The 19,802-nt window shown below is 41.7% G+C and overlaps 1 protein-coding gene across 1 annotated transcript in view; it reads right to left on the reverse strand.

The window, feature by feature from the left end:
• Positions 1 to 19,802, reverse strand: part of SACM1L (SAC1 like phosphatidylinositide phosphatase) — a 59,887-nt gene continuing 40,085 nt past the window's right edge. The window contains exons 8-20 of the mRNA XM_010589869.3: positions 19,294 to 19,395; positions 17,192 to 17,277; positions 16,300 to 16,386; positions 15,737 to 15,805; positions 15,564 to 15,643; positions 10,851 to 10,949; positions 8,324 to 8,462; positions 6,404 to 6,473; positions 6,202 to 6,274; positions 5,394 to 5,487; positions 5,193 to 5,285; positions 4,323 to 4,380; positions 1 to 1,863 (exon numbers count right to left, since the gene is read on the reverse strand). Of these exons, the coding sequence (XP_010588171.2) occupies positions 1,727 to 1,863; positions 4,323 to 4,380; positions 5,193 to 5,285; positions 5,394 to 5,487; positions 6,202 to 6,274; positions 6,404 to 6,473; positions 8,324 to 8,462; positions 10,851 to 10,949; positions 15,564 to 15,643; positions 15,737 to 15,805; positions 16,300 to 16,386; positions 17,192 to 17,277; positions 19,294 to 19,395 (1,187 nt within the window). The 3' untranslated portion in view covers positions 1 to 1,726. The remainder of the gene's footprint in view (positions 1,864 to 4,322; positions 4,381 to 5,192; positions 5,286 to 5,393; positions 5,488 to 6,201; positions 6,275 to 6,403; positions 6,474 to 8,323; positions 8,463 to 10,850; positions 10,950 to 15,563; positions 15,644 to 15,736; positions 15,806 to 16,299; positions 16,387 to 17,191; positions 17,278 to 19,293; positions 19,396 to 19,802) is intronic.

The following is a 19,802-nucleotide window of genomic DNA, read 5'->3' on the forward strand; positions in this document are numbered from 1 at the left end:
TTAGAAAAGAGGATGACATTTTATTTTCACGTATAGAGGTACAGTACGTGAATTTAGAGACAAAATCACTGCAGGGTTCTGAAGTACTGATACCCTAAGACCTGACACACCAACATGAGTCCATTCCCGGCACAGTAGCCACATCAGCAGTTCTGATTTTGGTCTTTGTTGTAGTTGTTGAGTGAAGTTCTTAATGTGAAATGCCCAGTAGCATTTGAATAATATATTACAACAGACATGGACTACATTTCAATCTTCCAGGTATCTTTGGAACAAATTATACTTATTTACATATTAAGAATAGGCAGCTCTACTTTCTTACCTATTGCCAGTTTTAATGGCTGATTTTAAGCTACAGAGGCTTTCCCAGCTAGTATTTCCTTTAGAGTTTCTAAAAGCAACAACTCTTATTAACGTTTATAAAAGGTAAGGTTGAAAAAAAGGCAATGCTGCAACAAAGGTGCTTTTAGAAGTATTTAAGGACAACATAAGGTATTACTATTGAAAAATACTGTACGTATCTTCAAGCCCAACAATGCAACATTGCAGCAGTGTTTAAATGAGTAGTTTTAAAACAATGGCAATGACACTACCTTACATACTTTTCTAATATGTAAACCTTGTAATTACAATTTGAATATACAATCCAACTTACAATTAGAACTACACACAACTTCTAAAGCATATTTTCAGGTTTATTTCTGCACATAAATTAAAGTTGAAGTTGGTCCTTGATTAGGAGAACTATAACTACCTGGAAGCACTAAATTTGAGACAGACTTATCGGATGCCAACAGAAACCTTTACAGAGTGAAAGGCATCCACGGTACCAGCGTGAAAAAGAAGCTGCCCACGTGCATCATCACCTCCAGCACAAGACCCTCGGGGAGGCCTGCACTCACGACAAAAGGCCCCCGGAGAAACCGGAATGTGCAGAGGAAGTGACTGACCAGCCAGGGCTGTTTTCCACACTGGGGCAATCCTTAAAATAGAGGCGGCTTTGGACCTTTAGCTCAAGAGATAGACTTTACATTCTTTGATTTACACCTTTTAAAAAAGATAAAGTACATCTGAACTTTGTCATCATACTTAAAACTGCTGGTCCAGCTGCAGCAGTTCAAGCTGACTGAACTTATGAGGCAACGCAACCAAAACTTCCCAAGAACACCCGACCGTTCTTCCCTCCCTCCCATGAAGTCACAGACCACTTTGTCAAACTCCCTGACGTATGTCAAGGGCTTACATCTTATAAACATACCGGAGTTAGCTTACTACTAAACTTTTAAGAAAAGTCAAAAGCTGTGTGGGAAAGTATGCTTGCTAAGAGTGACTGCTTCTACAATGACAATAATGAAACCGAGCTAGAAAAATAATTTTCCTATTTTAAATAATGAAAGAAGCTAGATTTTTAATATATATTACTTATTCTGCAACAGTTGATTAGATTGACAATGAATAGATTTCTTCCATTCTGTGAGCTGAATTCAAGTTACATTTTAATTATAGAACAGCTCCAAGTGATAAATATAACCATCCCAACGGCAGAGAGATCATCAAGGCAGGACCATCAGATCATTTCTAGTTGTCACCACTGCACAGAGCACAGATGTGTTTTTTAAGAAAGGCTTTAAAAAGACCTCAGGCTGATGTGGAAAGCAGGTCAGTAAAGACTCCAGTTCTGCATGATGGAATCTTCCAAGCCAAGCCGCTTTCCACAAACACAAATTCAGTCTATCTTTTCTTTCTGGACCAATCTGGGAGCATCGACAAAATCTTTGCCATTGTAAAGGATAATGAAAAATGTTCCAATGCTTGCAACTGCCCAGAAGAGCACATAGGCCAGTGTTTCTGTCCACGTGTCACCTGTTGAGATTAAAAAAAAGTTGATAAAATGAAGTCTCTGATGCCAGACCCAGCTTTCTGCTATCAAGCACATCTTGACAACATTAAAGCTTAACACATCCACAGGAAAAACATGAGACCCTCTTCATTAACCAGCACTCTCGACTCTGGCTCCCATCATAACCCTCAGAGGGCTCGTTAAAGCACAGATGCTAGGCCCCACCCCAGAGCTTCTGGTCAGTCTGGTGGGGCCCAAGAATCTGCATTTCTAACAAGTTCCCAGGCGATGCTGACGATGCTGGTCCAGAGGCCACACTATGAGAACCACTGGACTACAGGATTTCACATCACATCACACAAATAATAATTACCACTTTTAGAATACAGACTTTCGTATTAGAAGAGACAATAGTTTAAGTCATAGTTCTATTCACAAATATTAGCTACTATCAAAATATCTATACAAAAATACATTTACAAAATATACACGCTTCAGAAAACATTATACTTATATAAAACAAAATCCAGTAACATATTTAATAATGTATTTAAATACAACTCTGCTGACAGGCATTTTTCAAAGTCTAGGGTTCAGGAAGGTTAACAGCAAGCAAAATGTCTATTTTGCTTTATTTCCTTGCCGAGGGCCCAGTATCGCTTAGATGGGGAACACATACAGAGGCTAACAGGCAGTAAGAACACACCAGGGGAAGCAAGCCAGGCGTTCAGGCTTTCCTAACAAGCTATCAGTGCTCACTCTGTATTTGCTTTCCATTTTCTTAAAAACCACACTCCAAACCAAACCAAACCCACTGCTGAAGAGTAGATTCCGACTCATAACGACCCTATAGGACAGAGTAGAACTGTCCCACAGGGCTTCCAAGGCTGTAATCTTTACAGAAGCAGACTGCCACATCCTTCTCCCACAGAGCGGGTGGTGGGTTGGCACCACACACTTTTCAGTTAGCAGCCGAGTACTTAACCACTGAGCCATCAAGGCTCCTTAAAAACCAGAATAACAAGACCAAACCCATTCCTGGCAAGTCGATTGGAACTGCTGACCTGTGGTTAGCAGCCGAACTCTAAACCACAATAAACCCATAAACCCACTGCTGTCGAGTCAATTCCGACTCCTAGCGAACCTATATAGGGGCTAGGAATCAAACATTATCCTACCCAAACAGTCCAAAGTTCATTATTTCACAACAATTAATTGGTAAGAGATGATGCCATCTGAAGATTAACTCCAGCAGCATCCAATCTCTTTTTATTCAAAAACACATCTGAAGTTGCTTAACAGCCCATGTTCACAGCTGAGTTTTAAGACTCTTCTTGAGCAAAAGGCAGGCAGTTCCTCATATGCAATGATCATATTCAAACCCTTCTCATCACCCCCACTTCTGACCCGGGTTCCCAGTTCCTCAACTTCCTGGAAAATCTGATCCCCTCAGCCTCCTCACTGGTGGCCCTGCCCCTTCTTTGAAGCTCTTCACCACAGAGGGAAAGAATGTTTTAGCTATTACCATTATTAATGGCTTGTTTCTTTTTACACCTCCCCTCTGCGGTTTAAGATCCTTGAGGGCAAGTTCCAGGTCTTACTCTATGGCCTCAGCACAACGGACAGCTGGCCCTTGTCTCATTATGCAATCATGAATCAACTTCTCCCCGCTGTGTGTTAGCCTCATCAACTCAGGTTTAGTCAATTTTATACTCAACTATTAAAAGTTAATGATTAGTGTTTTAATCTATTAATGACATTTATTTGTCCAACAATAGCTGTTTGATTAGATAAACTATACAGCCATAAACAGGATACTATGTAGTCCTTGAAAATGTAGATAAATATGTAATTACACGGGAAATATCTATATTGCTCAGTGAAAAAAGATTACCAAAAAGTATGTATGATATGATCTCACTTTTGAAAAAACACACACTCATAAGAATTAAAACATCAAATTGTTAAGAGTGGTGAGCTTCTCTTTGGAAGGCGAGATGGTGATTAATCTTTTTTTTTTGCCTAACCATATTTTCTATAATTACTATGTGTTATTTTGGTAATAAGAAAAAAAATTTTTTTTTCAAAATCTTAAGCAAAAATAAATACCATTTATCAAACTACTGGGTATATATTTTACCTCCTGTCACTTCTAAGGAGCCCTGGTGGTGCAGTGGTTAAGAGCTCGGCTGCTAATCAAACTGGCAGTTCAAACCCACCAATCACTCCTTGGAAACTCTATGGTGCAGCAGTTCTACTCTGTCCTGTAGGGTTGCTTTGAGTCAGAATCATGTTGATGGCAACGGGTTTGGGTTTTCTGGTCACTTCTAAGGACCAATCTCATCTGCTCACTTTATTCACTAAATTTAGTAAGGAAACACGAAGTGTTGAATGAACTAAAAAAAACTCAAATGCTATACAATAAATTTCAACGTTCTAACTAAGAAATAAATCTAAGAAGGTGAAGTATGAGCAGACTTACCAGCCATGAGCAAACAGATAATGCACATTGAAAAGGCAACAACCATAATGATAGGCAACTGGAAAAGAAAATGGAAACAGAGAAACCACTGTTTAAGGATGGTAATCAATGGCCGCAAAATCAGTTGTGCACGCTTTGCCTAAAAAAAAGGAACGTCTCTGCAATCTAATATAAGCAATTATCTCGGCTGCAATGATGGGCTCCAACATAGCAATGATTGTGAGGATAGCACAGGACTGGGCAATATCTCATTCTGTTAAATGTTAAAAAGTCACTAATGAGTCAGAGCCAACTTGATGGCGCCCAGCAACAGTGTTTTCAACAAAACGCCATTATTCAGGGGCTCGGCCACGACTGCCAATGTCTTCCAGTGGGGTAAGTTACAAGATCTGAGGAAACACGCGTTTGCTCCAAACCAAGGAGTACTTAGTGGAAGGAGGTTGCCCAGATGAGAAACCAGACACCAGGGCTCTCCTTCCATTCCAGGCACTTCCCTTGCAAAGTCTAGGGAACAGAGGAGTCAATAAGGAGAGAAGGGTCACGAGCATACTTAATCTTACATGCTATAAGTTTGCCTCCGGTAATGCCTGAACCTACAGGGACTGACGACTTCCTGAAATGAGAAAACTCCCACATTCCCTATGCTTATGTGCCTTACATGAAATGGACAGGAGGGAGTGGGAAGAGAAAACAAATGCCCCAAAGTTATTTTATTCCTCTCCATACTCTTCTCTTTGGGGAAGCCCAAGAATTTATATTCCATTTAGAACAACATATAATGTTTTCAATCAGTGGGAGTTGGCACCATCTCTGGTGCCGTCCTCAGACACAATGCTTTTTCGACATCTTGAAAACATGAAGGTTTCTTACAGCCAGGAATTTCCAATCCTTTGGAACACTTAAAGGACTATGAGATTCTAATTCATCCACGGAATAGTTCCCAAGAAATAAGTCTATGGAATCCTAGAACATAAAGAAGGAAATTATATTATTATATTACATTACTAAGGAATAACACAAAGGTACAACTGCGTAATGACCAAAAAGGCATAAAGTATTGTACAAACTCACTTGTCGAAATCCATCAGAAAAGTTGTTCTTGTAATACCGTACTAGTGAGTTCCAGCCATCCATTAAAAGTCCCAACTGAGTTCTCTTCCCAGTTCTGGTTGAAAGAGGTTAATTTCTGAGTTAAAGATTACATATTAAATTCTCACAGTTTTATGACCAGGAAGTAGGTGGTATAGGGATAACTGAGTTACAGAGATTTAAAAAATCATTCCTATAAATTTAAACAAAAATTTCACTGAAGAAATCTCTGACAGAACCAAGAAATATGTATTCTCTTTCTAAACTATGACCAAAGTAGGACACAAACAGGAAAAACACTCAGTTCCAGTTGCAAAGACAATAAATTAAAGGAGAAACACAGAGCCTGGATTAAGTGGCATGAAACCAACAAACAAACAAAAATTAGAACTCTTGTTTTGCTCCCAGGGAATTCATACAACAGGTAAAGACCCACTTGCATTTGGGACAAGTTCAAAACGGCCTGGCTCAGGTACTAAAAGCTTTTCAGACTTGCAGAAATCGCAGGCCCTGCCCCCAGGCTGGCTGATTCAGACCCCCTGTGACTCAGGGGCACAGTGAGGTTCCAGAAGCACTGAAGAGCCTAGTTCTCAACCCTCAGTGTGCACGAGAATCAGAGAATCACCCGGCCTGGGCCTCACCACCCAGAAGTCCCAACTTGACTGGTTGGAAGTGAGGCCCAGGCGCTGGTGTTCTGCTGGTGTTGTGTGAAAGCCGATCAAGTGACTCTCATCTGCACCAGGACCGTGAAGCACTGCTCTGGAATGCAATTTTTAAAAGCATGACTTGCCTGGTAAAGTCAGTCTTCAAGGCACCAGTTCCCGCATACTGTTTGGCACAAGCATTCGCATTGTCAGCCCAGGCTGTGAAAAAAGGTTTAAAAAAAAAAAAAAAAAAGCTGCTGATGATTAAAAGGATAACCAGAGACCTAAATCCAAAGTGTTACTTTAAGGTACAAAACTGAAGGACCTTTACCTCGGTTAATTACCTACCATTTTTGTAAATCTTCTCAAATTCATCTTGCTCTTCAAGCTTTTGTCCCACATGCAAAACTCCTAGTCTCTGGAATCAGAATCACACCCATTCCTTATTACAGGGGATCCTAGCATGCACAGCCCTCTCCTGCCCAGGGCAGGCACCAAGCCTCTCCTGAGAACTCCTCTCCTCAGCAGCCCCCAATCTCCCTTGAGCCTAACCACCACAGCGCTGTCTGTCCTCAGGGAAAAGGGCAGAAGGGAAAGGAACAGAGAAAATGAAAGCTGCTGCAGGAGCCAACCACCGCTGCCTCCCTCCCTCCTGGGCCCACCCTTCCCCTGCTGCTCTCCTCCACACAACTCACCGGCCCCAGACTTCCTCACCCTGGGTCATCCCCAATCACACCCCACCCCCAGGACCCCCGACAATCTGGTGGACGTTCCGTAACTACCTGCCCACAAGCTGCACATACATACAGCTCTTGCGTATAATCTCAGGGGGGTCGTGGGCCCCCTGAAGCTCCTCTGTGGACATCCACCCCTTCAGGGTTCACCAATCACCAACCAGGAACCCCTGCCTTAGCCTTTGTCTCAGACCCTCAACTCTCAGAACCACCATCTTCACTGCTCACCACAGACAACGTCTCAGTTTCTCTAATTCAGAACAGATTCTCGCTCCCACCCTCAGACAGCATAGGTGTCACTTATTCTAACTGGAAAGAAATTCTACCCTCACAGGGGGAGACAGGCACAACTGCGGAGTCCCACGCTAGCTGGCAATGCTGCTGCGGAGGTGCCTGCCCACACACTCTGTGGAGGTTGGTGAGGTTTTAGACTACTACATCTAGCACATAAAACAATTCAATACAGATTCTAGCACCGAATTAAGTGGTTCTGTTACTCAGCCTTGGAACTAAATCATTACTATTGTTTCTACTGAAACATGCACTCTGAAGTATACTCAATAGAGCAACAAGGACCTGGTTAGTACAATACCCCAAATGGAGGCCACTCAAACAGGGAAAGCACTCTGTGCTGTAAGAGCACGTTTTACTTAGTGTTCAGGAACAGTTCACTGGCAATGAGTTTACCATAATTCCCTCCTGGGTCTCATGAAATTATCACGAACAAAGTTGAACGCTTACTAATTACCTAAGCAGGAAGTCATTCGGGATACATTTTCTTTGCCACTCATAATAAATGCTAGTGTGATTTGAAAATTTGGGCTTTACATTGTTTTTAATTCCAAATATAAACAAAAGAAAATACTCATACCTACTTTTCTCAACAGCACAATGTTAGTGGTAAAGCCAAGCCAGATAAAAACTTTTTACCTGGAGTTCATACCCCTTGCCAGTAATAAAAAGAGATGCAAATAAAAGCCACCTTGAGGTACTACTACTTTATATGACTAAAATAGGGAAAAAAATGTTTTAAATAAAAACATCTAATGATGGCAAGAGTTCAGTGAAATGGATCCACTTATTCACTGCTGGTGTCAATGTAAATGAGCATTACTCTGTGGGAAAGTAATACGTTTATTTTCTTTAACACAGTAATTTCATTTCTGGGAATTAACCCAAATGAAATAATTCAACTTAATAATAGCATTCACAGATATATTCACTACAGTATTATTTATAAGCCAAAAATGTAGTGGCCTAAATAGCTTGGTAAATTAGAGAGTAACAATGAAGCCGTTAAAAGCCATGACTAGGCATAATGCTAGAGAAAATGACAAAATTAAAAATGGTGCATTTATACGCTGACCATGGCTATGGAAAATGTGTGTGCCCAAGGATGGCAACACACAAAAGGAAAAAGAGCTGCATCAGGGTGGAAGCAATATGCATGTTTTTTGTTATTCATTTTTAAAGACGAAGTTTCTTTAATTTTGTTGCTATACTGTCTTCAATGAAAGGAAAAAAGAATTTGCACCTGAAGCTGGGCCTGAAGTGAACGGCGAGCTAACAAGCTCTGGATCACATTGGTCCTATCTAGACAATCCATGCAATTGCTGCGGAACACGCCTTCCTGGTTGGTCACCACCTTGCCAGCAGAGTCCACTAGAAAATAACTAAAACATATTTGTATAAGCACTCTAATACCAAAGTTAGTCACATCTACTGAGGACATACCTCTTACAACTGGACATCATTATCAGTGACATTACTAGAACCTGTTAAGGAAAAGATCAGACCAGAATGCGTGGTCTAGGTATATTTGATTACCACAGACCAAACAGAGTTTGAACAGCTGAGGCAAGACATGCCACCATCCAAAACACGAGTGTAACATTAGTGGTCATTTCATAAAGAAATGTGAAGAAGCAGAGCTGGGAGTACTGTCAAGGTTTCTCTGGGCACCAATCATGTTTCCCTAAGGCCAGAAGAGGGTTTTGTTCAACACGATTATTCCAACTAGGCACCTCTGTATCAGGGTTCACAGAGTGGGGGTCCCCTATCTATCTGTACAGTCTGCGGCAGAATCCCCTGGGTTGCTTGTTAAAAATGAAGATCCCCAGCCTTGAGATCAACGGAACCGGAATCTCTGAAGCAGGAGCTGGATATTGTACATCAGACACATATTTTAATCCTTTGAAAAATGGGTAATACCTGCGGAGAGTATAAAACCTGTAAAGTAGGGTATTATAGGAAAGATCAGTTTCCCTTCCTCCCCTTAGCCACTCAGATGTTGGCACTGCAGCCAAACATGATAACCAGTTTCTGGGCAGTCTTCACTTTTAACAAGTTCCTCAGACAATCCTCTGAACTTGAAAATCTGATAACACTCGGAGTGGTGGTTAAGAGCACGGAGTCTGGCAGCAAACAATCCGCTTGCTGGCCTTAGCTCCCTGGGCAGTTCACTCTGTGTAACTTAAAATGATCAACCTCTGAGAGCCATGGAGGTGACGGCACCCCCACGGGGCTGTCCTGAGGTGTGAATGAGACAATGCACATGAAGTGCTTCACAGAGGGCACTGGACAAAGCATACCGATTACCAGGTAACAGTGATTTTATTGGAATTATTCCCAAGAATCCAAAAGGAGGGGGAAATGCAGACTGACCAAGGGCTAAATGAACAAGTGCAGTGAACTAATAAAAATCATGACCTTGGCACTAGGGCCTAGAAGATGTTTAGACTCAAAATCTACATGAGGTTCATTCAGAGCTGGTGCGCACGTGTGGTGGCACCGCTCCGCATTTATAAAACACCAACTCTTTTAAACACTACAGTAAGTCTGTGAGGTAGGCAGTAAGTCTGTGAGGTAGGTGTTACCTCCATTTTACACATCCGAGAAACCATGGCTTGAAGTTAAGTAACTTGCCCCTAGTCACATGGCTAATAAGAGGCAAACTGGGATTTCAAACCAAGATGCACTGGACCCCAAAACCCAGGTTCTTTCCATTGCCCCCAAAACTCTAGGGGAAAAAAGTCCGAAGAGGTCACCTGAAAGTCACTGGTGAAAGCTCTACTGCCCTGTGGAGCACAGTGAGGGGCAATGGACCAACTTTGGTGTTCATTCTCCCCTCCTTCTTACACCCCTGTGTGGCAGTGACTATCGGGTGACTCCAGAGAACTCCCCTCTGACAATGTGCCGGACCCAGCCGATGTTTTCTCTTAATAGCCCAATAATGATATAGGCCACCTCTCTTCACCAGCTGTGCTCGTGACAAAACCTCACAGAAAAAAAAGCAGATGTAAGTAACAGTAGCTGATAACTTCAGATGTATAAAAATATATATTAAAAATAGCCTGGCGAATGTCTGTTGGAGATGTTTTGCTCTATTACTGCGTAATAAGATAAAGAAGGTACATTTGGGTTGCCAGGTTTAGAACTATTACACAGAGGCAGAGCAAAGTAATAGAACGGTTTAAAGATTCCTTCTTCTGGCTTTAAATGAGTAAAGACTGGCACCCACATAGGGCACAGCAAACCTGGGAACCAAGACAACCTTTTGGAAAACAATATGGTAAACACATAGAAAGTACCAGAGGATATTCAGGCCCTTTGATCCATTATATACCCAGAGTGATTTACTGCAGCACTATCTTCTACGGCAGTGAGAAAGAACACTTAACTGAGACTGATGACACAATGGAATACAGGAAAGCCATTAAACACCGTCGTTACAAAGACTCTAAGCTAATGAAACAATGCCCGTGATAGCAGGTTTGGGAGAAACTGACTGTACAACAGTAGTAAACTGACTTCAGTTATGTAAAAAGTTTTAAATGTGTGGAAGGTAACTCATAAAAACATGAAAACACTTGGGCTTAATTTTTAAGAATTTAAAAATGTTTTTAAATCACCAAGTCTCATCTTTCCAATAAAAAAAGAAAATAGTATAGACAAGCCCTTGTTGACCCACTGAACTATATCTGTAAGTCAGCTAGATGACGCATGACTGCTATGAATATACACCTCTTCCCCCACCTCCAGAGGGAAAGAACATCGCTTACCTTAATTCATCCTGCACTTCTGCTACCTTATCCAGCAAAATACTTAGTCGATCCCATCTCATATTTTTACATTCCTTATGGAAGTCAAAGGCAATGTATCTATCAAAAGAGAAAAATATTCAGAAACTGACCACAGGTTACTCCTTTCCCTTCTATCAATTATGCTTTCATTATCGGATTCTCCTCCTACGCCAGGGCGCACAGTATTTTCTGGGAACAGTGGAGCCTCTTCCGTCTGGGTTTACCACTACACACACACATATACACACGCATCACCCCGGCTCCTCATTCTCATACCTGGGGGAGAAAGAAGTATATGTACGTCCACCCACACACACACACATAAATACACCCACACACACGTATCTTCACATGTTCTTCTAGGGGCCCTCAGGTAGGAAGATGGGAGAAGCCTGCAAAATGCTCGAGAAGTGGGTTCAGGTACAGTAATTAGGTACATACCGTAAAGAGGCTTTGCCTGAATACCTATCATGTATTTTTCTATCACTTATGTGAAAAGAATAGGGTTCCTTTTTGTTTTTCTCAAATCAATTAAAATGGGCAAGCAATTCAGTCCAAGAAGGATTAGTTTGTGTGTCTGTCCTGTACTGGGAGTTGTGAGAAGTACAGAGGCAGGATACTCTTCTCCATTCTGTTACTGGCCATCCTAACAAAAAATTCACTTTTCTTTACCAATATCTAAACATCAAGCATACATGTAGTAGAGATAATTTTCCTGTCAATTTCTAACAAGTTGTTTAAAGTTATCCGATGTAGGAGACCCAGGTTCAATTCGTGGCCAACAGACCTCACGTGCAACCACCACCCGTCTATCAGTGAAAGTTTGTCCGTTGCTGTGATGCTGAACAGGTTTCAGCAGAGCTTCCAGACTAAGAAGGACTATGAAGAAAGGCCTGGCAATCTACTTCCAAAAGCCAACCATGAAGACCTTATGGATTCACAACAATCCGATCCGCAGCCAATCATGGGGACGGCACAGGACCGGGCAGCATCGTGTTGCGTTGTACGCGGGATTGCCATGAGGCCAGTGCCGACTCAACAGCAGCGAACAACATTTAACAGGCACAGTTCTAAAAGTCAGGAGATATCTGACAGTGGAAGTGTCCTACCACAAGGTGAATAAAGTTGCCCCTCAAGAGGGGAAGAAATTATTAACAGAATCCTGAAAGTCAAGGGAAGCAGGATGGGTGCGGAGAACCTGGGCACTACAGAGACAGGGAAACTCCCACATTCTGCTTCCGCCCAGCTCCCTGCTCAGGGATCACGGTATGTCATGTAACAGGAGGCCTGGTATGCTCTCCTCTGCACAGTCAAGATTTAGATGAGGTGCCTGCTTCCCCGAGGACTCTCTCGGCTCCAACACACTGAAAGGGAGTCCACCAGCGTGTGGGCTTCTGAGCAGAGGAGAGGGGCTCCTACCACCTCCATGATTATCTCACTTATCTACATGGTTAGCTTCCAAAGACCAGGTCATTACTCAAAAATCAGCGTTATGCTAAAATGGCTGATTTTTTTTTTTTTTTTTTGTTTTCAGACCATCCATTTGTCTGATTTTATTTTGAAAAAATATGATCATAGAAATAACAACAGCTAAGATTTACTGTGACGAGTCCAGTTATGGATCATTCCTCTGCAGAGGAGGCTTGGAGGAGACAAAGCTGGATAAAGTCAGGCTGTGTGGAGGGCCCATGGCTTAACCACTTCACCTTCCTCTTGTATTGGAAGGCTCCGCCCCCACCCCCACCAGCCCTTTGTTCAAGATTCTGGAGCCTGTTCTGACCTCCAGGCCTGGGGAGTCACTGAGGATGGGGCTTCCTGTGAGGGCACTGGGAGTCTGGCCACACACCCAGCCCCACAGAAGCAAGGCTTCTGGCCCAGTTCAGCTCACTTTCGGATGTCATTAAACTTGTGTGCATTTCTTCCAAACACCCTCTCCAGCGCTTTCTGCTTTCCTCCCTTCCCACCCCACAGCAATCTTGAGCTGCAGGGTCTCAGGCCACATAGGAGATGGGAACCCAGAACAGGTGCCCCGCTGGCTTGGTGCTGCCTGTGTATCTGTCCCCCATTTGCCAGCAGGAGGGAGCGGCAGCGAGGTCCAGCTTCCCCAAGGCTCCCCAGAGGCCCTCCTGGAAGGAGGGAATGCTCCGCAGCCATTGCCACCATACTTGCCATCTCGTTAATGTGCAAATTAGCTGGCAAGTAGATTTTTTACTATTGTCATAAATGCAAAATGTCCAGATAAGGGGGTAGTCGGTAAGTGAGGAGTAAGTATAGTAGTACAAAATAGAGATTAGCCAACTCACAGGCTGACAACTTTGGGAAGACAGGGGGTGGCAGCAGGCATTTTCAAAGCAGCTCCAATAAACGCAGCAGTGTAACAGCTTTTTTCAGAGTGCTCTGGCCACAAGTGATAGCTCTAGATTTGTTTAAAGAAATTAAGACGCTAACATTCAACCGCACGTGGATTCTTAAGCCTGTATCCTTGTTCTAAAATCACACTTATATCTTCTAAGAAGGAACTCTAAGCTTCCACAGTTCCAGGAAGAAACCCTCAGAGACACATAACCTTGCACATCTCACCTTTTCACCCAGTTTCTAAAAGAGTAACTTTCTACCGCTAATGCTCCCAGCCACTTCTCCGAAGTACAATCATATGACATTTCTCCTTCTGGTCCTTCGCCAATCCAGCAACTTAATTAACTTACTACAGTAACAACTGGTGACAAAACTAAAAAGTGACTCAGTCCAACAGGCACCTTATAGACTCAAAAAATCTACCGTTTGATTTCAGACTTGAGCCAACAGGCTGATTTTTCCCCCCGCCAGAATATATATTTATTAAGTAAAAAATACTCATATACCTGTTTTTCTGATGCTCCTCTGTCTGATGGTCTTCAGAGCCCACAGAAGGGAAATAACAACATCTTTGGGGTGATCACTCTTTAGCAGTAGGTGCCCTTTAACTTTCCTGAAACACTGAGTGTATAACCTTGGGACTCTACGATTTATGCATCACATTCCCAAAGTTAGCTACTGCTAGAAACTCCAAATTCCTCGAGACAACTCTGGGGCAAGGCACACTCAGGAAACCCTCTGGGACAGGACTTAAGCAGGGTTGTACATGGGAGCCAGCATACGAACTTCCCCACTATAGACATGCTGGGCTCCGACCCGAGAGAGCTGGATTTTACAGTTCTAAGGTATAGCCTACGTTCCTCGCGGGTTTCTGAGGTACACCTGATCAGGAATTCCTTCTGAGTCAGCCAAAGTGTGTCTGGGCAGGTTTCACTCTGAGAAGGTAGAAGCGTGAATGCAGTGATGGTGTGATGAAGTTGCTAGAGTTTTTGAGTTAGACACAAAAGACTTAAATTCTTCCCCAAAGTTTCATTATATTATTCTATTTTGGGGTATATTTGAAATCTTCCATTAGGTTAAAACAATTTCTCCCCCAAAGAACTCACTAACATTTCAGATAGGAAGTTTTCCCTCAGTTGCCTGTGACCACTTCCTACCACAGTATGTCACCCTCACCTCCTGCCCATTTCCTGATACAGAAACCTCCAAATGGGCTGACTCATTATCACCTTGCACCTCCCCACAGGATAACTGTGGATGTTTTAGGATTCCCGCCTTTTGATCAGCTACTCAGAATTTACAATCTACACCCGTGGAAGCAGCATTCAAGAAATCAAAAGACACATCGCATTGGGCAAATCTGCTGCGAAAGGATCTCTTTTAAGTGTTGAAAAGCAAAGACGTCACCCTGAAGACTAAGGTGCGCCTGACCCAAGCCACAGTGTTTTCAATCGCCTCCTATGCATGTGAAAGCTGGACAATGAATAAGGAAGATTGAAGAAGAACTGACGCCTTTAAACTGTGGTGTTGGCGAAGAATATTGAATATACTATGGACTGCCAAAAGAACGAACAAACCTGTCTTGGAAGAAGTACAACCAGAATGCTCCTTAGAAGCCAGGATGGCGAGACTGCGTCTTACATACTTTGGACATGTTGTCAGGAGGGATCAGTCCCCGGTGAAGGACATCACGCTTAGTAAAGTACAGGGTCAGCGGAAAACAGGAAGACCCTCAACGAAATGGACTGACACAGTGGCTGCAACAATGGGCTCAAGCGTAACGACGATTGTGGGGATGGCACTGGACAGGGCAGTGTGTCATTCTGTTGTGCGTAGGGTCGCTGTGAGTCAGAACCGACTCGACGGCATCTAACAACAACAAAAAACCCAGAATTTGTACCTGTTGTCTGGTGACTGCTCGTAAGACAGACAAAGCTGCTGCTCCAGTTGAGGCCACGGTACAGCTACTGAGCTGCCCCGGCTCCCATGACAGGCAGGACCACAGAGACCACACCAATTGCAAGCAGTGGAACTTTGAGATCTGGCGGCCTTAGAGCCACAAAGCCTCGATGAGGGGATTTTGATCAGGGGCTAAACATTTTACCAAACTTAGATGAAAACTTGAATGTTAAGAAATTATTTTACACCATAAAATTAAGCCAGAGAAAATTTCTAGTCAACCAAATCATGCCCTGATCTATTATTGGAAAGAAATGCAAGCTGAAACATATTATGTCTAGTGAGATCTATGTACTCAAGTATGCGTGTGAGTGTACATTTTTGTGTGTGCAGAGACAATGATCTGAAAGGACCCGCAACTGGTTTCAAGTGAGGTACCTGATCATTCCACTTCCCAAGGAAGACACCATTGTTGCAAACGTCTGTTCAAGAGGCTTCTCTGAGCCCTTCTGGTTAACCTGCAAAAAATTTTAAACATCCATAGCTTTCTTTCAAGTTTACTTAAAAGAAGATTTAAAAGGGGATTCTGACGCGGTTTGTAAGAAACATACCAGGTTGAGTATAACTTGCTTTCCATAAATAATCACTTGTGAATCAAAATGCCTTTGGAAACCGTCCAACTAGGAGGGAAAAAAAAAAAAAGTTATCTACTTTACCAGATGACATTATAGGAACACTTATAAGATTTTTTAAAGTACCTCCTTAAATGTCCTATCTCCATATTCAAGGAATGAGGTTGGGATGCAGATCACGTCTTCTGAATGCTTTGTAGTAAACAGGATTGTAAACCATTCCACCCCGCCTGCAGTACTACTGTGGAAACTCTGAACACAATCTCCGACAGACTACGCCACGCACTCTAGAGTTCAAAGTCTTACTGAGGTCTCTAAAGTCTAACATGCCAAGCCATTAAATTCCACTTTGCTTTTCCACATCTGGCACGCCATTTATGCAGCCTTTTGGTTTAGAGGTCCACTGCGTGCCAGAACCAAGAGAAAGGCCTCAAAGATGCTGAATTCTAATACATGGGGAACAAATATGTGCTCCATATGCAAACTCTAGTGCCATTAATCTTCTATTTTTAGCTAAGGAAGAAAGCCTGGAAGATACACACATGATTTGCTACTTTGTTGATCTGGGGCTGTGGTTTGTACTTGAGGTTTGGTCTTTGGGACCAGAAAACTGGTATTGATCCTCGCGTCTAAAAGGAAAGAGAGAAATGTGAAATGAAAAACACACACACTTGTTTTTCTCAGTTTACTTACTGTCAGGGTACATATAGCAATGATTCTGCAAGGCAAAAAAGTAGCACAACTTAGCAACTCTGAAAGAAGTCCACTACCTGTTCCTCCAGTTCATGTTTTTTGGGAATACATATGGAAAAGATTTTCTCTTCTTCTAATTTTAGTTACACGATGTCTGTAGAGCAGACAGTTGTTTCCCCCTAAATTCTAAAATAAATCAATTTTTCACAAGTAAAAATTAACAAACTATGTTATATGACTTGGCATTACAAAAAACTTAGAAAACAGCTTTATTCATTCCCAGTGAATGCATTTATGAACACATGAATGTTTAGTTACCACTGCTCGGGAGAAGCTAGGGAGCCAGAATTCTGAAGCAGGCAACCAAAAAGTGGTGCTGTCTCACAGTGAAGTACAAGGCAGGGAAGCCAGTCATAAACCAGCAGCTTGTCCTTCCTTCACTGCCCTGAATAAATCTAAAGGCTTAAGCAGATAGGTGGCTGTGTTCCCACACCCTTGTGCCTGCTACCCTCTCCTTTTGGGATGTAATTTAAGGGCAGAAAATGTCAGCAGGTGAGTACCAGATTAATGGAATATCCTTGTTCTGGGCAAACTCTTTCCCACACTGTAGACAAAGATATTACTTCAAAAAGAAAAAAAAAGGGGTAAGGAGAGGACCCAACAACATGACAGAAAATGACGGACCAAGAAGAAGAGGCCCCTGGCCTGCGCCGACTCCGCCAACCAGACACAGAAACTTGCCTGCACAAAGGAAGCCCTGTTCCCATTGTAGTGCACGATCTGCTCTGTTTCTACAAAGTTCGCTGCGTGGCCTTCGGAATCAATCCCTACATTGAAGAAAAAAATAGTAAACTCTATTTATTACATAGGAAACACATCAGAAGCTCACTGATTCAGGTTAACTTGGAAAGAATTAAGTCAGTTCCAACTAGTGGAAAAGCACTTATAAAAATAAATTTCCAACAAATGCACAGTACATGACCACAAAGCTAACAGAAGCTCGCTTGTTTAAACCAGCTCAGAGAGGAGTATCCAGGACTAATAAACAGATGCAGTAGACTGTTGTTTGTTTATCCATGTATCAACGGTTTATACATACACAATTCCTCTAAAACAGTGTTTCTCAAACCTGAGACATCTTTTAAAGAAAAATAAATTCTCAAGGACCCCGAGAGAGTATGGCCATAGATCCCATATGGATCCCATAGATCCATAGTATTTGAAAAATACTATTTTGAAAGTTAAAACCTTCTATCTAGGTGATCATAGTTAGTAATAACACATTAAATGCAAATGTAGGGCATCATGTACATAGCATTCAGGTATAATAATGCAAATAAATGGTCCAGCAGATGCTTATATTGACTTTAATTGTTAAAATGACAATACAAAAATGATATGAGTCTCAATTTTCTGTAAAATCTAGAGCGTCTATAACCACATGAAACCCAGTTTGAAAAGCACTGCTCTGAAGAGCTTAGAATCTGATACTGGTCAGTCCTTTCAAGTATGTGAAGCAGCCTTTTATGACCTTGTCTACGTGATCTTTTTCTACTAACAAAGAGCTTACCTGCTAAGCAAAAGCAACTTCCAAGCTAGTCCCTGACCCAAACAAATTACCAGGTTACCAGAAAGAAATCAGGGGAGTTTTAACTGTCCCAAATATTTTTCTTAACATCCTTTCTGATACATTTCTCAAGCGTCACATTTTGAGATATCTGTATGGTACGGAGTTTTTGTTAGTATATTATGGTGAGAAAAATGGTATGAAAAATTCACAACTAACCAGCTGGTACAGGGATGAGAACCAAGTGGATGGGGTAAGAAACGAGATTTTTTTTATTGCGTATCTTTTAAAACTTTTTGATATGTGAATTACGTGAATATGTTATCTATTCAAAAAATTAAAAAATATGTTTCCATCCAAGACAATCCAGTTACCAGGGAGCTGCTAACTCTAATTCTGGTTCTCTGATCTTGGCCAGGTCACTCACTCAATGTCTTTCTTCCTCTGCTATATCATTTATAATGAGGGAGGTTATTAACCTCCACAATTTCCTAGCTGAAAGCTTGTGTGACTTATTTAATAGAACAGGATTTTATTCAGATATCTTCTGGTAAAAGGTAAAAAACAGAAAGAGCTGGAGAAACTCCTTTTCATTATGAAAGAAAGTTAATACTGATTTTAAAAGCTTGTTTGAGCAAATTAGCATACTGTTAGTACAAAACCTAGAGAATAAATGTTCAAGATGTAAATATAAAGTTAAATGTCTAGCTTAATGCATGCAAGGACAATGCAAGAAAATACTTTCTGATATTGAGTTTGGATTACTGAAAAGTACATTAAATTCAGCTGTGACTTCAGACATTCAGCAAGCAACATGGCCAGTTCCTCTCTCAGCAGGAAGCAGCCCATAGTGTCACACTGCCACGTGCGTAAATGACAGTAGCTGGAGTAAAGCACAGAAAACCAAACCCACTGCCATCGAGTGGATTCCAACTTACAGCAACCCTACGGGACAGAGTAGAGCTGCGCGTAGGGTTTCCAAGGCTGTAAATCTTTAGAGAAGCAGACTGCCACATCTTTCTCCCTTGGAGCAGCTGGTGGATTCAAACTGCCGCCCTTCTGGTTAGCAGCTGAGTGCTTTAACCACTGCACCACCAACTCCTAAAGCACAGACAACCTACCTAATTAGTACAATGAAGCAGGAGACAAATATTTAGTGAGGCTATCAAATGATAATGAAAACAAATTCAAAAGGTCACATTCATGTCACCGTAAGACAAAACGTTAGTGATAGATCTAACCCAGTATTAAATCATGCTGAGAAAATTAATCTCACCTCTCACATAGTAGCGCACACCAGCTCTGAAACAACTCCTTCTTGAGATGAGAATCCAATCAAAGTATTTTCCATTGATAGAACACGAGTGCATAGTAATAACTTAACTCCATTAAGAAAAACATAACATATGTAGAAATCACATTTATTTCCAGATTCAGTATGAATCATTTACCCTCCTGAGAACAACTCCATTTCTAAGAAAAAAAAAAAAATGGCCAAAAATATACCAATCTTTCTGGTTCTTCATGAACACTCACAAGGCTTTAGTACCGTAATAGTCAAATGTAGAGTTCTGTCAAGGCAGTAGCCCTGCAATGACATATAATAAACAGTACATTTAAGTGGTTCATTATAGTGTCGCCACTTGGATAACATGATTTCCTTTTTCTGATATCCTCAACCACTTTCTCAAAGTAAAGAATTAAGTATTAACCTACTCTGAATGAGAAACATATAAATTTAAAATAGATTAACTTTCAAATAAGAAATGAAAAAAAAAATGGGAA

Source organism: Loxodonta africana, chromosome 22, assembly GCF_030014295.1.
Source record: "Loxodonta africana isolate mLoxAfr1 chromosome 22, mLoxAfr1.hap2, whole genome shotgun sequence".
Classification (NCBI taxonomy): Eukaryota; Metazoa; Chordata; class Mammalia; order Proboscidea; family Elephantidae; genus Loxodonta; species Loxodonta africana.